General features: G+C 44.1%; 1 protein-coding gene across 1 annotated transcript in view; it reads left to right on the top strand.

Moving 5' to 3' along the window:
- Nucleotides 1-23677, top strand: part of Clstn2 (calsyntenin 2) — a 355228-nt gene that overhangs the window by 274173 nt on the left and 57378 nt on the right. The window contains exon 10 of the mRNA XM_059269076.1: nt 5108-5229. Within this exon, the coding sequence (XP_059125059.1) occupies nt 5108-5229 (122 nt within the window). The remainder of the gene's footprint in view (nt 1-5107; nt 5230-23677) is intronic.

The raw sequence follows: 23677 nt of genomic DNA, 5'->3' as shown, positions 1-23677 counted from the left end.
GAGGCTCAGCGCCTCAGACCTGCAAGGCCTGTGCCCCAGCTCTGCCCTTGCAGGAAGTCATACCTTATAGTTAGCTTAAGATTGGCACAGAGGGCTGGAGAGATGGTACAGTGGGTAAAGGCACTGGCCTCCAGGTCTGACAACCTGAGTTTGGTGCTTGTAATGTACAACTTGGAAGGAGAGAAACAATTCCTTCAAATTGTCTCCTGACTTCCATAAGTACAAGATTGGGTTCTTGTACACATACACATACGCAGACATTCACACACACACACACACACACACACACACACACACACACACACACACACATGCATCACAAACACATGTTTATAAAAAGGTTGTTACAGAGAAGGTGGAAAGGTTTTAGTCTAACTTAGTTCCCTGGAGGGAAAGTACTATAAATACAGAATGTTAGGATTTAATCAAGAACTGATTAGGACTCTTATTTTATATCAGAAAGCTTTTCCAGTGGGAAGGTGATACGTATTGCAGCAGAAATGGAGAAAGCACAAGAAAGTATCAAAATATACAAACCACCTAAAATCCAAACACTTGGAGAGGTATTATCTGCTAACATTCTATTTCATTAAAATGTTACTTTTATCTCTGTAAGTAGAATGTTCTTCCCATTTCAATTTATTTTTATAATATATGTGGGATTCTTTTTTCATATATAACTATACCCAGGTTATAACTCCATGTAATAAAGTATTCTATTTGGAGGGGTGTGAGTAACAAAATCTCACGTTGTCCACACTGGCCTTGAATTTCTGAGCCTCCTGTCTCTACCTCCCAAATGCAAGGGCTGCAGGCATGCCCCGCCATGCCTGACAGATAAAACAGTCTGTAAAAACTAAATTGCATGCCAGTTTAAAACTCTGCTGTGTGGATTTATCATACTTTATTTAATGGTTTCTTTTGTCAGCTACTTAGAGTGTCTCTTTCTAAAGGCAAATAAAACAACGCTGTAGTGAGCCTTCTAGAATATAACTTTCACACATTTCTGATTGTTTCCTGGCTGGAAGTTGGATTACTAAGTCAAAGAATATAAATATTGAGAAAATTATGAAATTGGCCTTCGTGAGTATTACATTGCTTTCTGTTTGGTGAACTAAACAAAACTGACTAATGCTGGTCCATTATAAAGTCATCTATAATAGTTGGACAGTAGAATTGATTAGTCAGCAAAGGCTAACTGCGTGGAAGAAAGAGAGAGAGAAGGAAAGCCTCCATTACCATTACAGCCAGTAAAGCTCTCAGTGGCCACCACTCTCCTCTCCTGGCTCCCCTCATGGCTCCCCTCATTCATTTGTCCAGCGGTGGTATCGAGGACAAAGCTCTGCTTGGCTCAGATATTCTGAGACAAGAATCCTTGCATTGTTTCGTCTGGCTATACTTAGCCATCCAAGAGGAAGAATAGTGTTGAGTACAGAGGATTTATTGACAAAGACAGCAGGCTCTATGTTTCACCTCTGACCATCAGTTTCCACTTTCCAGAACTTTGTCACAGGGTCCTCACCCAACTACGGAGAGGCTGTGAAATGCAGTTAATCGTCTATCTGAGAGCAAAGGAAGCAGCGTTAGGTCTGCACATAACAGTACTTTTGCCACAGAGGATGTGTGGGCCTTTGCTAGCCTTTGTCTTCCCGTGCCCTGTGTGAGCGATGCTATTGCCTGTTACCACTCACAATCCCTCCCCAGCTCCTGCCCTGTCTCCATAATGTCTTCATGCCCACACATCTGCCCCTGCAACTAAGATCTCTTCCTACTGGGGTGACATCACCCTGCTCACTTTGAGTTCAGCTGAAAACAGAGACTAAGTGGTCATATACAGGACTTGACATTTCCTGCTGGGAATTCTAAGACACAAGGACCAGCCTGACCTAGCACTGACAGAGTGTCAGCCCCGTAGGGAGGACTACAGTGACCCTCCAGTCAATGGGAACACAAGGGTGTGCCCACAGCCCCTGAATGACTAGAAAACTGCTCAAAAGGCTTGCAACTGTAAGAAGAGGTGGGACCCTCTGCCACTCTCTGCTGCCTGTTGGATGACTGGGAGGTGCTCCTTAGCCTGTGTGTTGATCCAGGAGTCTGCAGCAGTGAGGCAGAGGGATGGAGAAAGGGCCTAGGCTGAAAGATGCTCTAGCAGAGGAGGTCTGTTCTTCCGGTCTTCCTGGTCCACCTCCACCCCAGTTGATTCCAAATAAAACTAACAAAGGCAGAAAATCTTTCTTCCCTCCTTTTCCTAATAGTTCTTAATAGGAACACAGAAAATCAGTTATATAATCATGAAGGGGTGAGAAGCATTTAGTAGACTACCCATAACCAAGCCAAAGGGGTTTTGTCAACCCAGAGGCTAAGAGTGGTTCTCCCCAAAACTGGGCACATGTAGCAACCGCCCATCCTCCCTGCTGCCATGCTTGGGTTGGGTTCTAGAGAATGCTGATGCTTCAGTAGAAACAGCATCCGACATGGTTGTCTGTGCTGCTGGAGTCCCAAGGCACAGCAATGGCCTTTATAATAACTGACAGCCACTGAGCATCTGTTCCAGGCAGATGCTTTATGCACATTTCCTCATTGTGGCAATTAAGATGCTATCCATTACAGAGATGGGAAGTCCAGATCAAATGGTATCGGATAACTTGAAAATCAAACCAAAGCAGAGAATGCAGATTTTGTGTACCTGAAAACTCCCAGGTCTTTGATGGCTTCATCGCATTCTGTAGGTAAAGTGTGATCAAGGTCCAGGCTCCTTTTCTCTGCATTTTCTCAGATCCCTGTCTACACATGTACCAGTTTCAGATTAGCAGAGAAGGCTGCAGCTGCCATAGACCTCTGGATTTATACTGCATGTCTCTCAAGAAAACATCCCTCAGGTTCACATTCTGCTGACACCTATCACAGAACTGCTTAGGAAAGTACCGACCATTGGCCTGGACCAAGTCCTCCCTGCCAGTTCTCAGCAGAGGCCATGTGGCCAAGAGAATGGCCCTCTCTGTTGACCTTGGGCAGGCATCTTGAACCAGTTCCTGTGTTGGGGGGAGTGGCAGGAGCCTATTTAGACAGAGCCAATCAAGGCTCATCTCTAGAAATGAAGCCAATGTTGACTTCATAGCAAGGTTTATACAGGATGTACAAGAAGCTAGTCTACCATCCCTACCCTAATTCAGGTAAGGAAACTGAGATACTATGAAGCTAGATGACTCCTAATACCATCAAAGATACAGTTCCACCAAAGTCTTTTTTTTAAGATTTTATTTTATATGCACTTATGTTTTGTCCACATCAATGTGAGAGTGTTGGATCCCCTGGAACCATAGTTACAGACAGTTGTGAGCTGCCATGTGGGTGTTAGGAATTGAACCCGGGTCCTCTAGAAGAGCAGCCAGGGCTCTTAACCACTGAGCCATCTTTCCAGCTCTCCACCAAAGTCTTAATGTAAGGCTATGTTCATCTCCATATAGGGCCCATGTACTCATTTACCCACTCAGAGTACACATGCATCCTAGTAAATTTCTCTGTGTTCTACAGCCAAGTAAAATGTGCTTTCTCGCTGGGCGGTGGTGGCGCACACCTTTAATCCCAGCACTCGGGAGGCAGAGCCAGGCGGATCTCTGTGAGTTCAAGGCCAGCCTGGTCTCCAAAGTGAGTTCCAGGAAAGGTGCAAAGCTACACAGAGAAACCCTGTCTCGAAAAACCAAAAAAAAAAAAAAATGTGCTTTCTCTGTGTTGGTACAGAATAGCTCCTCTCCTGCCAATTGGTAGTGTCTTGTGGCTCTAAGTGTCATGGCTAAAACCATGACATAAGATTTCCTAAGCAGTAAGGAAGTTTTTATATCAGAGGAAGGAAAGGTTTCATTGATTGATCGCTGTGCCTGGGGAGGCGGGGATTATTCATCGCTTTGAAGAGCCACAGAGTTATGTCTAATGCTGGAAAATCAATTTGTCTCCTCCTAGCAGCTAAAAGCAAGGCAGCCCCTCTTAGCATAGATTAGGGAGACAAAGAGATGTGTTCTGTGGTCACTGTGTCAAGACTGACAAAATAAAACAAATCCCAGAACTCCAGGAGAAACCAGCCATGCTGGAGGAGACCAGAGAAGCTGATGTGTGTAGATGGAAGTTTTTCTGTGTCCTGGTCAGTTGAGACAAATCTCTCCCATTTGTGTCCCCCCAAGTAAGCACACAGAGGCTTATATTAATTATAACTGCTTGGCCATTAGCTCAGGCTTATTACTGACTAGATCTTATACTTAATTTAACCCATAATTTTTATTTATGCTTAGCCACATGGCTTGGTACCTTTTCTCAGTTCTGCCTTGTTATCTTGCTTCCTCTGTGTCTGGCTAGTGACTCCTAACTCATCCTTCCTCTTTCCAGAATTCTCCTTGTCTGCTCACCTTGCCTATACTTCCTGCCTAGCTACTGGCCAATCAGAGTTTTATTTATCAACCAATCAGAGCAACACATATTCACAGAACAACATCCCACAGCTCTTGCCCTTTTCTGTCTAATCAAAAAGGAAGATTTTGACTTTAACATAGTAAAATTGCATATGACAAAAACAGTTATCAAGCAAGAATTACAGTTACAATATCCAGTCTATCTGCATTTGGCAAAATTAAAGAAAATATTTTATCTATCCTATATTTGTGAGTCTAAAGTTTCATATCTAATTTACCTCTTATCATAACCAAGGAAAATTATAATTATAACTTATCAACTAATCAGAGCAACACATATTCACAGCATACAGAACAACATCCCACAGCAGATGTGATTGACAGAAATCCTCTGTAAGTACCACACCATGAGCTTGCCAAAATAATCACTGTTCACTGGGATCTGATGGAGTAGAGGTTGAGCCAGTGTCTAAAGGCAAGATAGCTTCTCCGAAGTTTTTCTCTGGGCCCTCCCAGGGCTTATTCCATTTCAAAGTCTTCCCCCAAATATGTTCTGGAAAATTCACCAAAACCAACTATAGATGAGAAAATGAGAGAGACCATTTCTTTGTCTTCTAAGCTGTGTCTAGCAACATAACGAAAGACTCTTTGGGTAGAAGCGGACAGAGATTCTCTCATGCCCCTACCCGATTTTTGCCTTTCAGAAATGAACCGGCATCACTACGCCCTGTATGTTCACAACTGCCGCCTCGTCTTCCTCCTGCGGAAGGACTTCGACCAGGCAGACACCTTTCGTCCTGCAGAGTTTCACTGGAAGCTGGACCAGGTGAGGCTCTCAGGGCATGCCTTCTCCTCTCTCCTCTGCAGGGACCAATGGTTTGCTCTCGGGGCAGTGGGCAGACTCTCTCCAGGTCTGCTAGTTTTCTTAGTTTGGGGAAAGTCAGTTCAGGAAGGCACACAGCATCTTAAGTCAGGATGGACGCTGCTCCCATGAAAGCCAGTAAGAGGGCAAAGGGCCACATGTGCCAGCTGAGATGACACAGGACCTGAGCACCTGTGCACCTGCTCCACCTACTCTTGGTTAAGCTCATGGGACGATGTTTGTCCTGACCCTAGGCCCAGCCGATGATCTCTGACTTTGCGTCAGTGAGCCTCAAGTCTCACCTTTGATGTTCTCCTTCCTCCTTTGGGCGACAGTATGACTTGCTTTTGGTGACAGGTGATTGAGAACAGGGACCTGAGGACTTTGAAGGAAGTAATGACATGGAGCATTGTTAGCAGTGTCTGCTTTTTTCTGACGTGGAAAATCTGACTCATTGGTGCTTTATGGCTTGATCACAGGGCCTGGTACATCACACTTCTCCACGACAAACCATGTGTCTGGGTTGAGTCCAGAGCTTTGAAGTGTGTGTTCCAGAGGGCTGTGAGACTACCAGAGAGTACTCCTTTCAGGGGGAGGGCACTTAACAATGAGGAAGCATGACTAATATGGCCTTCCTGTAGAGGTGAAAGTGGGCGGGGTTTTATTTTTTAAAAACAATATTAAATCAGCAAAAGGGAGAATGCTGAGAGGCAGGGATGAGATGTCAGTCAATGATGCCCATTTTATAGTCCCCAATGCCTCAGACCTCAACCTCTTGCTTTGTTTTCATTCTACTCCTACTTTACCCGAAGTTGTGTGTGCTGTGGCCCACAGACCTATTTTCTCCCTTCTCTACCACTGAGCGTTTCATAATCCTGTGTTTTCTGTCTCCTTATTACTCTGCCTCTTCTCCGTCTTCTCCTAACCCCCTCCCCTGGCTCCCGGTGGGACTGACCTCAGCGAGAACTTCCTCATACTGAGATGGGAGTGATTGCTGCCCCTTCCATTCTCACAGATGCTCACATGTATGCTCTGTGGGACCCAGATTCCTCAGCCCCAGGAATTTCCTCTAATGGAACCTCTGCAGTGTGAGAAAAGCAAGGACAGTGTGGGGAGCCAGTGACAACTGTCTGGCCTGATCTCAGAAAATGTTACCCTGCTGGATCCTGGGAGACTGAAAAGACAGCATATGTGTTCATCTGCATTTCTTTGTGTTAGGAATTCTGGGGCTTGGAGGAATGGTAAAATCTTGACATTGTTTATATGATTTCTCAGCAACCTCCCAGCTATGTCCTGACGTGCCAGATGGTTTTTATGGGATGTTTTAAAATATATAATACAAATTGAAGTGAATTAAAATAAATTCCATATTGTGAGGAGTTCTTTAATAAGAACATTGCCATACTGGTGGAGATAATTATAGATACCCCGAGGCATTTTCTGAGATGGGATTGAGAAACAAGGATACAGGCAAATGAAGTTGCAGGGTTGGAAATTAAAAATAGACAAAGAAGGGATCCTGGTTGTGTAGATAAATATATAGTGAATGTAGCAATTCTGAAAGCCAGACATTTAAGGCGGGGCTGAGTCACTGAGCATTTTCCAAATTACCTGGCTCCCATGGATGTTCCTTTTTTTTCCCCTTTGGTCTGCTCTGTCCCAGACAGGCTTCATAGATGAGGCCATTCCCAGCTCTGCTGAAAGCTTTCCATGGGGATTTCCAGGCAGGAGACTCCAGGCCTAGTGACTTACCAAGGGCTCACAGAAAGCCATGGCCAGCACCTGTTCTTTCTCTCAAGCTATTCCTGTGATGGACATGCTGATTTAAAATGTAAAATCAATTAATTAATAGATAAGAATTAAGCCTATTATGCACAATATTTGTGGTCGTCATAGAAACCTATGAACTTGACTTAAGTTCTCTTTGTTTGCATCTAACTCCACTCAGGCTCCCTTCACCAAGTACCCTGGGCTGCATAGCTTAAGAGAGAAAAATGTACTCTCACATGGTCAAGAAGCCTGGGAAATGTGAGGTCAAGTGTTTATCAATACATGTCCTAAGGAGAGCTGTTTTCCTGGATGCAGAGGACCCCTTTCACCCATTTTGTCCCCAGTTCCAGAGAGAAAGATGACTCTCTCATACCTGCTCCTCTCTAAAGGAACCAGCATTGTTATATGAAGTCCCAATTCTCACTCCCTCATTTCAAATTGGTTGCCTGCCTCAGGCCATATCTCCAAATATACCAAGGTTTAGAATTTCAGACTGCCAGTTTGGGGAGGACAGAGTTCAGTGTGCAGCACTTCCATACTAAAGAAATGAATCTTCCGAAAGTTGAAGGAGTCCTTGCTATCAGATGCCCCAGCTCACGAGGATGTTTGCCAGGTAAAGGAAGGAGGCTGTAGTGAGGAGGGCACAGGAACTCTCAAGAGTACATGTGCTAGCAACCCAGGGATGTATACAGGCCAGCCCACAGAACCACCTTCCTCCTTCCTCAGCTCCCTGTGATGTTGGAATCTTACCAGAAGTTTCTTGCATGGAAACTACTTGATGCCCAGAACATACAGACCTGATGAAGCTTCTCTACCATCATACAGTTTATCTGCATGATAACTGCCATCATGAAGTTATGCCTCCTTTCAGCTGCCTTAGTGTCGAGCTCCTGGGAGTAGGGTGGTGACTTACTCGTCCCCAGCTTTACAGTGGACAGTGTAGCTCTGAGCACTTCATTGGTGCCCAGAAAATGTCTGCATAACAGTGAAGGGTTGTGGAAGGATAGACATAGTGAGGCCAGGGAGGAGGGAAGAAAGAGAGGGATGGGGAGAAGAAAAACCCAGAGATCTCTTTAAAAACCTCTGATGATGAACATTTGATTCATTTCACGGAGCCATTTTTTCTTCTTCTCTGGTCCTTAAACAGTGTTCATCTTGTTATCCTGTTAGCTTATTTCAAAGATCCAGTTGGATTAACCACCAGTGAACCTATAGCTGGCCTTTGCCAAAAAGAAGTCAACCTGGTCTAACATGTCTTATGCAATTAAACTCCTGGCCTACCTGGTAAATTCTCAAAGCCTCTTATGGTTCTCATGCCTGCTGGGGCTTTTTGATTTCTGCCCTAAGTAGCTTACTCTGTGTTTCATTCCCAAGGTCAGTACAGAACTAGAAGCCTCTGCTATCCAGAAGTTTCCATGATCATGGATCAGAAAGTCTCATGCAGTCAGTGCGTGGTTGGAAAGCAGGGCACCTGGTAGGGACAGGAGGTGGGGCTGTCTGAACAAGAGCCTAAGGAACTTCCGGAAGGAGCATTGGAATGGAAAGGTCCACGTGCAGAGCCAGGCATCCAAGATGACAGACAGCGAATAGGACCCAAGTGTTAGAATTCAGGAATGGCGGAGCAGGCAGGAATTAGGTGCAATTAGATCTTTGTATCATGCCACTCCCAGTCCAACAGGCCATAATCAAAGTATCCATTATTCAATATGAGACCGGGGGTGTTATGGGTGGACAAACTTGGAAAGTCTGATATGACCTACACCACATTACATTCAAGCAAATGTAGCCCTGGCTAGACCAGTACACGGGGCCAATGTCAGGGACTACTCTCCCCTGTCCCTGTCTTCACAGCCATGCCAGGACTCAACTCCAGACAGGTGCATTTGAACAACTGGCTCCTCCATGGCATGGAAGCCAGGGTACAATGCACAGGATGTTTCCCACACAGCTCTCCAGGGATGGCCATGAGTGAAACCATTACTCATGACCCAGAGACATCACGTGTTTCTACCCCTTTTTCATACACTCATACCCCAGAAGATCTTTGCCAAGGTGCATAAATCGCCTGTAAACGTAACCAGACAGCCTTAGGAAATGCCTCTGAGAATCCAGGGCATCTTCCTAAAGTGATACTAACAGCACAGAGAATGTCATTTTAATAGGATTTTTACTCAGGATCTACTTATGCAAATCCCTCAAGCCAGGCAACCAGTCATGTGCAAACTCAGACAAGAGCTCCCAGCACACACAGGTAAGGTTTATCAATGCACGGGCCTCTTGGCTTTAATATTATCTGGATATGGTTGATTCAGTGTTGTAAATTCTGATCGTCTTCCCATTGGTTGGTATTAGAATAGTATTCTCTGGTACTCCCCATTGGAGTGACATTGAGTGACAGCCTCGGTGAATCAGAAAGAGCATGGGTGTCCCATTCATATAAGGAAAACAATGTATCCATGAAGAACACAGAGCCCACGAGAGGCAGAAATTGGTTCTCCTTTGGTTAGCCATCATCTTGCTTGTGCACCAGGGGGAGAGACAGCAGGGTGTGACTCACTCTGAGGAAGCTCACTGATCTGCTGGTTCATGGCCGGTGAATGTTCCCTGGCAGCATTCTCCTGCAGGAGTCCCAGACTCTAAAAACTGTGGACTGCTGAGAGAGGCAGAAGGCTTAGAGAGGCCCAACCAGGTAAAGCCGGAGGCCTGGCTGGATGAATTACAGATTCATCTCCAGGCCATACGAAAGCTATTTTCAGTTGTCTGGAAGCTGGAAATCAGGTTTTCATGTAAGCTATCCCAATGTTTAATACGGTCTCATTCAAAAATGTATATCATGAGGCCCAACCAAATATTCTGCAGTATACCTTTATCTTCTGGCCACTAGGCAGAGTTTGTTTAATGAATGAAGGCACTTTAGATATTTAAAAAACAACAACAAAAAAAAAAGCATTCTCTTTGGGAATCTGGATCTTCATAAATGAAGCTTATGATATCCTTATGTCCTTCTTCTAAAAAGAAATCTCTGTATCTGTGTGAATTCAGATGCATGCATACCATGACACATGAGATAACATCTCTTATTGCCTCTATGCCATGCTAGGTGGCTCTCAAGCTTCCCGAGATTTTTCTGTCTCTCCCTCCCATCATGCCATAGGAGTGCTTGGATCTCAGACTTGCTCTACTATTTCTGGCTTCACATGGGTTCTAGGGATCCAAACCCAGGGCCTCAGGCTTGGGCGACAGGAGCTTTACTCTGGGTGCCAGGTCCTCGGCCTCTACTTGTACCTTTCATAATGCTCCTCATTCTCCCAGCTCCATGGCTCATCTCCCTGGAGAGGGAATTATGCATGGTAGCCAACACTCCGAGGCCACATTGAGATGGGAGGGCTATGAGCACATGGACTCCCTTCATCCAGGCCACTAGTGTTGACAATGATCTTTATCTTTCTGCATAAAGGAGATAGTCACAGGCCTGGATTTTTCCACAACCAGGATTTACACACATTTGTCTTGAGCCAAGGCCTTTGCCTATAAAGTCCATTGTTCTTACATAGAACGCGAAAGCTCCTAGAAGAAGATGAAGAAAGACCACATCCTTTATTCCTGGAGATGGAGTGATAGAATGACGCAAAGTCAGTTTCCCTGCTTTGCCCATTCAGCCACACTGGGAGTCAAATGGGTTAGTTCAATCATTATTATAGCCAGTGCCAAGGAGTTAATTAGAGAATGGTCAGCCCAGTCCAGACCAGTCATCTTAATGAGCAAAATAATTGGGCATTGTCAGCACTCTAATTCTGCTATTAAAGACTCACTCCTGGACACACTGGCATTGTCTCTTCTAACGTGGTATCACTGCCCTGCTGAGCATCCCTGCCTGTAAGCTGTCTTCAGTGATGCCTGTCTTCCTCTGGGAGCAGGCATCCCACACAGACAGGGAAGGCTGAGTGGAACCTCTGTTTTCTCATACAGGTAGAATCCAAAAGAGGTTTTTTGAAGAGACCAATTGCATGGTTATTTTGAGTCAGTAATGTGTACACAAAAGAGTTCCAAATGCAACGACCCTCACTGTCATATACAAAGAGAACTAGATATTTTAATTCTCTATATGTAGGAACAAGAACTAGCCCCTGATCTTCTTGGAACCCACCCCTCCCCAGCCTCTTTCCATCCCCAACAGATCTTCTAGTTCTTGGGGGAGAGGTGGCTGCATGGCTTCATGGTGTTGGCAGAGAATGGTCCTCAGATCCTCAAGGCGTACTCCTTCCTCTCGGGTCAGCACTGCAGGTACTGGGTGATCTAGTCTCTGGAAAAGCAGTGAGGGGCATGCTTACTCCATTTGCTCTGTTGTCCTCGAGAGATGGTGGCATGCAGTCCATTGCTGAGCCAAGTTCCCTTCGTCTTAAGTTCGCCTGGCAGCAACCTTTCGTCATGCCATTGGTCCCTGCTGCACAGCTCCCCTGATTTCCTCTGTGTCGTGCCTCCTTACTTGAGTACCTGAGGCAGCCACAAAAATGGCCCTCAAAGGCGTTCATCTTCTGACACCTACCCCATGTGGGTGTATTCCCTTACATGGCAAAAGGGTGTGTGTATCTGGGAGCAGTTAAAGATCTTGAGATACATAGACTGCTCTGGGTTGTTTCTATGGGACCAGCGTAACGACAAGAGGCTAAATGACAGGGAGGCAGCAGCAGGAGTGCCCGAAAATGTAAACATGGAAGGAGAAGGCCAATGTGATGCACTAGAGTGTGGGAGGCCATGGGCCAAGGAATTTGGCAACCTTTACAACAAAGTGGAAAAACTTTCCCCCCTAGAGCCCCCTAGAGGGGATGTGGTCATGCTGACACATGATTTTAGTCTACTGAAACTTATTCATCCTCTGACCTCCAAAACTGTAAGATCATAAATCTATGTTGTTTTAAGCCACAAAGTTAGAGGTGATTTGTTATAGCAGCAAAAGGAAACTAATACATCACTGTGAGCCTCGGGGAGGTCTTGGAATCATAAATCAAGCCATGTCCCATCTCCTTGCATCTTACTGAGGTGACCCTGAGCCATGTTTTCACAACAGGCCTATAGAGTCCTCTGCATACCAGTGTAGATGCCTCAGCCACAGGTCTCTTGAGCCCCTCTACTTCAAGAAAGGCACTAGGACAAAGGGAGGAGGAAGCTGCTTAACAATGACCCCCTTCATAGCTTATGCCTGGCTTGCTACCCAGCAGGGTTCCTCTCTAGCCTCCAGATGGGGCTGTACAAGGGGGACAGATGCGGGGCTGCCCTTCCTCTCTGAGATGTATTATACTTTAGCCTAAGGGACCAGCAAGCAGAAAACGAAAAGATCCTGACTTCATCAGAAGAAAGAGTGCACGCTATGTTTGAGTCTGGAAATGCTAGACTCAGAAAAATCCTCTTTCTCTTGACAGAGCTTTTCCCCAGCTTAAAGTTGATCAAGCTAATATGAACTGACACTGTGCTGATTTAAATCTGAAACTGTTCCCCCAAAGACTCATGTGTGGAAGGCTTGGTTTCCAGCTGATGAGCCTTTTGAGACCTGATTGCATTGTGGGGGTTCTAATTTCATCAATGGACTATAATCCATTGAACTCATGGCCTAATGGACTGTCAGGAGGTGGGTCCTGATTAGAGGAAGTATGTCCCTGGGATTAGCCTCTGAAGTGTACATCTTGTTCCTGGACCCTTCTTCTCTGTCCTTCTGCTTCATGGCCACCATGAGGTGAATAGCCATCTCCACCTTAAACTGCCACCACTGTCGTATTCTGTCTCCATTCAGGCCCAAAGCCATAGACCCAACCTGCCTTAAACTGAAACTCTAGAAACCATTAACTCAAATAAATAGTTTCTCCTTTAAGTTGTTTCTCTTAGGTGTCTTTTTTTTCCCCAAAACAAAACACTGGCTCACGCAAATTCTCTGGATATCACTGGTGCTTCCCCAAAGTAGAGAAACTCACACACCACTGTGCCTTTAAATCTGCCATCTCAGGGCTTCCTCCATGGCAATACCAGCCTACTTTGCTACAACCTAGGAAGGCGGGCAGTGTTACTGTCATGGAATCCCTTTTGCCTCCAAGCAAGGAAAGATCACCTCGCCCTGAGGTAGGAAGTAATTATAAGAAGTGCCCTGAACTTTCTCAGAGGACCCAGAGGAAGGAATCACCACAGTCTACAATAATGACATCAGCAATGTTCATTTAACTGGATTCCCCTCCTTTCCTGACTCAGTCTCCTCACTGGATCTTTCTTGTAACCCAGAGTCATTGTGCTAGTGACATTCAGCCTCTACTAGAGGTGCCTCATGGCACCAATGAAGTGCCAGGTCACAGGTAGGCAGTTAGCAGGAAGAGACTACTATGATTATGGAGAGACTTCTGTAGGGAGATGCTGCCAAGACTAAAGGACAGACATCAACAGAAGACCAACGCGGACAGCAAGCGGAAGGTGTCAGTGAAGCATTGCTCAGCAGCACTAGGTACGATAGCATCCACATACCTAACCAAAGGAAAAGCCCTGGAGTTGATAATCCCATCAGTGTTTCCTGGGGACACCATCTCACCACCGAGAGTTTCTACTTATCGGTCAGTCCCACCCGAGCCATTTACTTGAAGACCCGGTTGCAACCGGCTTTCTCAGATTTCTCTCATTACTCAAAAGATTGTCTTTCATTTTCTTCAGAAGATCCCATGCCAAAGCATGGGTCAGGCTGCAGAGTGTGGAGCCCAGAGGAGCAAGGCTCCCTTCTCTCCTACTGCAGCCCCAGTGCCCCTCATTCTCTCCGCCTGCTGGAGCCTAGAGCTGGACAGTCGCCTTCCTACACCACTCAAGTGCTGCTAACTGGTCTGCATGCTGCTGCTCCTGGGTGGCAGACCCCGCCCTTCTCCGGGTAGCACCTGCTCAACAAAGCTTCTCACTCCTAGGAAATCATTATTTGTGTTTTAGCCTGTCTCTCTGCCCAGAGGCAATGACTGTGTGTTTTCAACAGACAGCCCTTAATACATATTTAAAAGCAGTGTGAAAAAGAAGGTGATAAAGCAACATTAGAAAGAATATCATTTTATTGCTGAATGAGAAACAGTGTCAACACAGTTGAAGATGTTCAGTAAATGAAATACCCCTTCGGATAATGACTTAAGCTGCCAGAGCCTCAGGTGGTCCTGACAGAGGCAACTTGGCTGAGTCCTGCTCCTGCCTTTCCAGTTTCTTCCAGGCATCAGTGCCCGTGGGAAAGAAGGGAGCTGATGCCTTGGCATAGAACCCAAATGTTTGCTTTAGTTGTGTGACTGGTATTTCCCACTCTCTGAAAAGACAAGAAGTTGGCATAGTCGAATCTTACTGTAAAATGGCCAGTTCTAATGATAATCCCCTTCCTTAGGAGAGGTGAGGCCATTGATCAGTAAGACGTCCCCGTGCATTGAGGAGCCCTGGAATCACCATGACATTGGTTCTTATTTCATAATAGGCACTTTCTTTTAACTCTACAAAATCTTTAACTATACAAAATTTAGGCAGAGTGCCCAAGTTAGGGATAAAGAACAAGACATAGCAAGGAGCGTCCACAGTTCTAACCTGACAGATAGAAGAGCCTTGAACATGACCTTAAAACGCCCATACCCCGAGAGGATAAAAGGCATCATTTTAAAATGTGATTGGTTGTTGTAGTGTGTCAGGGCTGCATATTAACTATGTAATACATTGACCCTGGGGGCGGGCGCTCGAGGTGGTTCAGTCTAGTTATGAAGGTCACAGGAATCCTTGCTGTTGTGTTTAAGAATTTCATATATGCATATAATGTATTTTGGTCAGATCTACCCCACTGTTCCCTCCTCTTCAAATTCTCCCTTATTCCCTCCACTATTTTCCTGTCCCAACTTCATGCATTTTTTTTTAAACCAACTGAGTAGAATCAGTACTTCCTGTATGTCTATGGGGGTAAGACCATTACTGGGGCATGGGTAGCCTCTCGGGGTCTGAATGACTGAAGAAAACTAACTTTCCTTCCCACAACAGTCATAACTTTCCAGTAGCTCCTCAGAGGCTTCTCTCCCATATGTCTTGATCTCATCAAGTCTCATGAATGCAGTCCCAATCACTTTGGGTTCGTGTGCACAACAGCCCTGTCATGGCCAGAGAATACTGTTTTGCTTAGGAATTCCCAGTACCTCTGGCTTTTATGAATTCTTTCTATTCTTGCTCCCATGATGATCCCCGAGTCTTGAGAGGAGGAGTTCCCCATTTAGAGCACTTTATAGTCTCTAATTCTCTGCATGTAAACCAGTTGTGTGTCTCTGCATTATGGACATTCACTGTAAAAACAGATTCTCTGATGCAGGCTAAAAGATTCACTAATCCATGGTTATGAAAGTGAGAAGTTGGAAGCTGGAAGGTAGTGGCGCACGCCTTTAATCCCAGCACTCGGGAGACAGAGCTAGGCGGATCTCTGTGAGTTCGAGGCCAGCCTGGTCTACAGAGCAAGATTCAGGACAGGCACCAAAGCTACACAGAGAAACCCTGTCTTGAAAAACAAAAACAAAACAAAAAAAAGAACTTGGGGGGCAGTTTAATGCTTTGTCCATTTACCATAATAATGCTACTAGGTTTTACCCTAAGGCTTATAACCTATCCAGCCAAAAGTTTTTGGCCCAGTTAATGGTATGAGGCATGAGTTCCATGTTGTGGAACAAGCCTTAAACCCAATCAGAAAGTCGTTGGTCACTCCCATAACATTCATGACACTGTTGCACCAATGTGCATACACTGACGGGCCAGTCATTATTGTAGCTTGCATAGTTCACAGCTGGGTAAGTCTGTCAATTCCCACCTTCCAGCAGTGTGAAAACTAAGTAGGGACGAAGCCTCCAGCTTGGTGCCAGCTGGACTTCTCCATGTCCTAGGACTCAAGTATGTGGTATCATCTCCAATTGGTCTTACCATCAAGTTCTGGAAGGTATCCAAGAGCAATGGCAACAGCCTGTAATTTTTGGGAGAGGGGTTGTCTGTGGAATCCCACTAATGAGCAACTCAAAGAGAGGCAACCCATACATGTTTTCATTTGCTAACCCATGGTACTCAAGAGATGTATTGTCTCTCCATTATAGGATAATTTAACTTCTTTTATATATCTTATATATCTGAGAAAGCTTCTACAGTAGTGGGGTTCAATATGGCAATTTTTATTTATTTTTTTGTGATCTTAATATTATCATCTCCCATAAGCCTTAAGCCTTCCTATTCCATTATTCCCCTTTTCTTATTCTTAGCAATTTCTTATTCTTAGCAATTTTCATTCTATCTATTTACTTTGAAATCTCCTCCTCCCTCCCTTTCCCCGCCCATGGGCCCTTGCCATTTTCCTGACTTTACGGGTACTCAAATTTAAACATGCATATTTAAAGATTCAAAGCTAGCATCTGCATATGAGAGAGGATGTATCACATTTGTCTTTCTGAGTCTAGATTACCTCAGTAGACTGATAGTTTCCAGCTCTAATTATTTGCCTGCAAATTTCACAGATCGATTTTTATTTGCAGCTGAATAATATGTGAGAACCACATTTTCATCTATTTATCAGTTGATGGTCATCTAGGCAATTTCCATTTTTTAAAATCTATTTTGAATAATGCAGCTATGACCATGGATGAGCAACTATCTCCAGAGTAAGATATAAAGTCCTCTGGGGATATGCCCAGGAATGGTATAGTGGGATCATATGGTAGATCTACCTCTCCCTGTTTTTCTGAAGGACTTCCACACTGGTTTCCATAGTGACTGTGCCAATTTCCACTCCTACTAACAGTGAATAAGTGTATTTGTTGTCATTAAAAAAAAAACCTTAGCCACTCTTACCAGAGTAAGATGAAATCTCAAAGTAGTTTAATTTGCATTTCCCAATGGATAAAGATGTTTAACATTTAAGAAAATATTTCTCAGACATTTTTATTTCTTTTTTTTTGAGACCTTTCTACTTAGTTACAATTTAAAGTGGAGTGGTTTTTGTTTTTTTGTTTGTTTTGGTGTTTACCTTATTGAGTTCTTTGTATAATCTAGATGCTAACCCTCTCTGTCAGATGTACAGCTAGTAAAACAAAAAAACCTTTCCATTCCATAGACCTACTCTTCACTTGAATGATGGCTCCCTTTGCAGTACAGAGAAGCTTTTTAGCTTCATGTGGTCCTGTGTGTCAATTGCTGGTCTTAATGCCCATGTTACTAGGGATCTATTTAGAAAATGTTTTCTTATGTCTATAAATTGAAGTATTTCCCCTACTTCTCCTCTATCACAGTCAGTATCATATCTTATGTTGAGGTTGTTGACCCATTCAGAGTTGAGTTTTGTGCGAAGTGAGAGCGAAGGATCTAGTAGCTATCTAGATTGGCCAGAACCATTTGTTGAAGCTGCTGTCTTTCCTTCAATAAATCTGGCTGGACTCTGTCAAACATCAGATGACTATAAAGTGTGGGCTTACATATGGATCCTCAGTTCTATTACCTTTTTCAGTGTGTCTGTTTTAATGCCATATTGTAATGTTTTCTTACTGTGGCTGTGTAGTATAACTTCAAATCAGGGATCATTATTGTTTTTATTGTTCAGGACTGCTTTGGCTATCCTGATTTTTTCTGGTTTTTGTTTTTGTTTGTTTTGTCTTTGTGTGTGTGTGTGTGTGTGTGTGTGTGTGTGTGCGCGCGCGCGCGCGCGCGCGCGCGCGCTGTGTTTCCACATGAATTTTTAAAAAAAGTTTTTCCAGAGTCTGTGAAGAATTTCATGGAATTTTGATGAGGATTGCATTGACCCTGTCAATTGCTTTGGGTAGGATGACCATTTTCACAATATTAATTCTACTGGTAGATCCATAGGCGGCGGGGGTCGGGGGGGGGGTGCTGTCTTTCCGTCTTCTGGCAACTTCTATTTCTTGCTTCAGTGCCTTGAACTTTCACTGTAAGCTTCCATTTCCTTGGTAAGATTTTTTTGAGACTATTGTGAATGGGATTGTTTTCTTTCTTTCTTTCTTTCTTTCTTTCTTTCTTTCTTTCTTTTTTCCTTTCTTTCTTTCTTGGTATGTTTGTCATTGGTGTATAGAAAGGCCACTGTTTTTTCTGTGTTAATTTTGTATCCTACTACTTTGCTGAATAGGTTTCCCAGCTGTAGGAGTTTCCGGGTGGAGTCTTTAGGGTCTTTTATGTGTAGAACCATACCATTTGAAAAGAAGGATAATTTGACACCCCCTCCCACTTTTGCATCCTTTTCACCTCCCCTTATTGCCCCAGCTAAGATTCCAAGCACTATATTGTATATGAGGGGAAAGGTGGACATTCCTGATTTTAGTGGACATTTAGTTTTTCTCCATTTAGCATGGTTTAAGCTTTGGGGTTGTTGTATATTGCCTTTATTGTGTTGAGATAGAACCCCTTAAATCCTAGGACTTTTATCATGAGGGGATGTTGGATTTGGTTCAAAAAAAGTCACTCTTTTTAACACAAGAGCATTTATCATCTTCATGAATATACAAGCTAACAAGAATAAGCCAATATCCATGATGGCCCCAAGCATTTAGAAGAAGGCACAAAAGTCCACCCGGAAACAGGTTTCCAGATCAATCGAGTAGGAATCACGCATTAGCATTTTTTGAAGCAGAGATCACTGTATTGGGTACTTTTCTATTGCTGTGATATAACACTGTGGCCAAGACAACTTAAAGAAGAAAGGGTTTATTTAGATTCGTGGTTCGAGAGGGTTGGAGTGCATGACGGCAGAGGGAATGGCCGGTGGCAGGAACAGGAAGTTGAGGACAGAAGCCCTCACATCTTGAACCATAAGCAAGAAGCAGAGAAAGTGCGCTGGGAATGGCGTGAGGCTTTTGAAACCTCAAAGCCCATCCCCAGTGCTCTACTTCCTCCAGGAAGGCCACACATACTAAAGCCACCCAAATGGCAGTGCCAACTGGGGACCAAGGATTCAGGCATCTGTGAGTGGGAGACATTCTCATTCAAACCACCACGGTGACCTTACTTCTAAGGAATAGTAATGAGGCAGTCATTCATGCCATGAAACAAGAGAAGACAGTAGAGCAACTTCCCAGAGAAGACCTCTCCTTTGAGGAAGTCTTGAAAAGCAATAACCCTGGAGGCCCAGTGGTGAGATTAATTTGTTCTACCTTCCCTGCTTCCTCCTAATCTCCTCCGAGTCATCTGTTTCCATCCTTAATGTCTAAACATGCAAATATTGCAGCACTTACTGCTCATTAGTTTAGCTAAAGGAAGTGCCCTTTAATTATGCCTCTAAATAATGAACCTCCTCCATCACCTTGACAATCAGTGCATATTTAGAAGGAAGCAAGGCCTCATTATGAAGCAGCAACTGCATCCCTTGGTTTCTTGGAAGATGGTAACTTTCTTGAGGCAACAGAAATGGGAATCAAAAGACAAGCAAGCCTTATGATTGCCTTGGCTCTTTGTGGCCTTGGAGGCATGAATGACGAACTATTACATAGTAACACACTACCTTTAAGAAATAGAAAGGAAACTAGAATTTGCTAGATGCTATTGTATCACACTCCAGAGCTCCTGATTTATAAGCCTTAGGTGTAATCTACACAGTTACTTCTGTAGTCCAAACTTGCCTATTTGATGAGTTCTGCTGCTGAGGCTCTTGGAATGGATGTAATTTGACTGAAGTGTTAGACCAAGCCCACCATTCTATACAGCTTCATGTTGCTTACCATTATGCTTTTATTTTGTTGAGATTTATGTAGCTTGGCAGAGCCAAACCTTCACCATATGTCTTCATTTGTTGATCTAAGCAGAAAGCCACAGAAATTGTTTGTTGACACGCCATTGCCAATAGCACAGGCAGACTGGACAGCACTATTGTGAACCTGTCTGCCTCGCTTAGAAGATGAAAAACAATGTGTCATGGAAGCAAGTCATCCCTGCTATGTGACAAGCCATGTTCCTGGTTCATCTGTCAATCCTGAACTCACGGGCCACAATCCCTGGTGGACCCCTGACTCCCTCCACAATAGAGAGCTTACTTGACATCCATTGTGGAGAGAGATTACAAAGACTCATTGCAGCTTCCCCTGCATTTTACTGCACTGGCTTGTTCACTGGTTCAGTTCCCTCACTACCCTGGGATATCTGATCCCCTGATCTTTAACTCAGTGTCTAACCTAAATATGTGTTCAGAGTAAATGTATGTTAATTTTCCAGCTTAGCTGTATGGCATAATCTGATCTACACTGTGGTTTCTGAAGAGATATACAAGTACCAGTTTGGCTACATGTATATCATCCAAGGGACACTGAAGAAAAAGCCTTCACTGAGACCCAAATCCACCAAACTTTTTAATATTCATTCTCTGAATGGTATTCAGAATTTGTTTAAGATAAATAACTGAAGAGACAAAAATACAGAGCAGACATACTGCATGACTTCGTGTATAGGAAACTCCCATAAAGGCAATTCCCTAGATGCAGAAAACAGGCCTGTGCTGCCTAGGGCTGGGCTCAGGGTGAAAACAGGCCATTTTGTTGTAGGATGCTGATGTTCTAAAACTGGATTAGATGATGATTGCCTGGCAGTATGAATTTATTAAAAACCCTTGACTTGCATGCTTACAATGAGTGAATATGTGGAAGTATAATCATATTTAGTGAAGCTATTATATATTAATAATAATTGAAAAAAAAAAGGAAGAAGAAAGCGAGGGGTGGAGGAAGGAAGGGAGGAGAGAGAGACAGCCGGCCGTGCTCCCTCAACTTGAAATGCTAAGGCATTGAGAAGTTCCAGGGTTGTTAGAAACGGAAAGGGCAAATACCAGAAATGATGGGGAGGCAGGAAGGGGACTGAAAACCTGAACACGGGGTCTCCGAGAAGCCTTCAAATTGTCAAGCACACCGTGAACTGTGGCGCAGGGGAAGCCGCAGAGCCTGGGAACAGCAACACCAGGAACTCGGAAAACCAGCACAGACATCGAAGCCACTGGGCACTGCGAAGGAGCCACAGTTTGGAATTTTTCTAAGTATGAAAAGCTGAGGGAACATCTGGGGTTTTCCAGTGAAATGCCAGGAGAGGCACTCATGGAGATTAATGAGTGTGTGCCAGGGTTGAAGGGCTGGCCCGAGGCCTAAGGGTAAACAAAAACAACAAACAAACAATCCTCAATAAAACATGAAGCCGAACATCTGCAAGGGCTAGGGGGTCTTCTAGTCGTTTAACTAAAGTCAGCAATGGCCCAGAATGACAACAGAAGCCACAGTATCGACCCAGGGTTCAGTGTAACAAAATTTGTTAGATACATGAACTAACAACAAAATGCAAATGAAGATCCAGAGCGACATCTTAAAGTAGAGGTTGTCATAGTCAATGAATTGAACAGATGAATGGAGAAATACCAGCTACAAGTAAACTTAGAAAGCCCAGGTGGAGAATTCAATATCTAAATTAAACAGGTGAGTTTACAGGTGACCTGATAGAGGTATGCCAGGCAGTGATGGTATAAATTGTTTCAAACTTGTTGCAAACATCATTTTAAAGATTAGAGGAGATCAGCAAGCTCCAGGCTTAATGATACAAAGGAAACAAATCTAATCCTATTGTCTACAACCTGTTGAATACCAAAAATGAGGGTGCCTATCTTGAAAATACTCAGAAAAAAAATGTCCCATGCAGGAAAACCAGCAATATGAAATAACAAGCAAAATTTTACTGAACATTTCAGATATCAAAAAACAAAAGGGATGGCCAGGAAAGTCCTTCTAGTAAAAAGGAAGTGAGATTCCAACAGAATTGCCTGTTGGAAAGGAAGGAAGAGCTCTGGAAATGGTGGGTGTGTAAATGGTGGGTGTGTAAGGACTCAGTCTCCTTCCTTCTCAGCTTCTCTACACGCTTAGCTACAGGTGCAGTGGTTCTGGCAGTGAAGTACATGGCGTGCAATGGAGGAAGGTGTAGTGAACGGGATCACGACGGCAGTGTTAACTAAGTTATAATGATCCGAGGTACTCACATTTTCTGTGAAGTGTTAGAATGTTCGTCATAAGTATGCTGTGATATGATAAAGATGCATAGGAAAGAAAGCCTGCTCACGGTTAGATACTGGAAGATGAAAAGACTATGCAGGCAAAAAAAGTCTAAGCTTGGAAGACTGCAGATTTCTTAAAGCTGACAGAGAGAAAGGCCAAGGCGCTGGCAGTTGAAAGTCGTTGTTCATGGGTGTGGGCCACTATTAAGAAGACAGAAGTCAAGCTCCCAGACAACATCCTCAAACCCTGGCCTACATCAAACACACTACTTAAGAATATAGGGTTGCTTAGTTACCATTAAACAGAATTTCAGAGCACCTAGACAGAAAATCCTGAGGGTTGGGTTTGAGAGAATAGGCAAGAACATTAATGAGGTGAGTGTGAGGATATGGAGAATGCCCAAGAGGGCAGAGTACACCGCTCTTAGAGCTGCAGGCAGTGGCATTGGCCTTGTCTGGATGTGGACCCCTGCTAGGTCTCTGAGAGGGCTGCAGTACTGCCAAGGGTGGACTGGGCATCATTTGTCCCTCTGTACTCAGAATGGCTGCTTATTCAAATAGTGTGTGTAGGTCCTGGGTGTGAATCAGAGATGAGGTCAACAAGCTTGGTGGTTCCAGACATGAACTGAAACACGAAGGGGAAACTATAGGAAGAACACATGAGCTGAGGGTGTCCACAGAGCCTCAGCGGTATTGCATATTTATTTGGAAATTTCTTTGAATCCCCCGTCAGTTGCCTCCAGGTGTGTGGGCCACTGGCTTTTCCATACTGGTTTCTGAGACAGCACCGTGGAGGCTTCCCAGTAATTTCCTCCTACTATTCTAAGTTAAAGAAAGAGCCACATCTGTCCTCTATGCCTTCCCATTAGTGAGGACGAAGTATCACTTGTTCTGCTTCTCTCCTGACTCCAGTATGCAAAGATAAAGGCAGAGGGCAGTGCTAGAAGCATCTCTGTACTTGACTCCATAGGTCCATGTGGGCCAGCCTCCTCCAGGAGGAGATCCTAGCCTCTGTCTCCTCGGCATTGTATGCAGTATTGGATGTTGAGCAGCCCACATCCTTCTATAGGTTGTCCTGGAAACCGAGACCTTCCCATCAGCCTCTGTCCTTTCCTGTTAAAAAAGCTACACAGACACCCATGAACTGCCACCTTGTCAGAGGTTTTATTACTGTCATAAACATGGGGGGGGGCAAATGAAGTTATAGCTATTTGAACACAAAGCAAAGATAAACTCTTATCTATTATCTGGACTCAAAAAGTGAGCCCACAGTTGGAACATAAATGTGATTTGGGACTTGAATTGCTTGAAGAATCTTCTGATAACCAACCATGGTTCTTTTCTATCTCTAAGCAAAGGAATAAAATGAGTCTCATAAGCCACCAGTAAAAAGTATGCCTTCAGGCTTATTCTGAAATGCTAAAAATATGTCTTTTCCATGTCTAGCGAAATAAAAAAAAAATAATGTATCATGCTGGGAATCCAATAGAAGTGGGAGCCAAATGCAGAACTATGTTGTGTTTACACACTGCCCATTGAGTCCCACACTTTTTCAGTCACCCACTCATGAGTAAGTCCTGAGCAAGATAAGCTTTAAAATAAAACTGCATTTTAGAG

The sequence above is a fragment of the Peromyscus eremicus genome, chromosome 7, assembly GCF_949786415.1.
Source record: "Peromyscus eremicus chromosome 7, PerEre_H2_v1, whole genome shotgun sequence".
NCBI lineage: Eukaryota > Metazoa > Chordata > Mammalia > Rodentia > Cricetidae > Peromyscus > Peromyscus eremicus.
The sequence above is the reverse complement of the archived record's forward strand: the minus strand, read 5'-3'. Positions and strand labels throughout refer to the sequence as shown.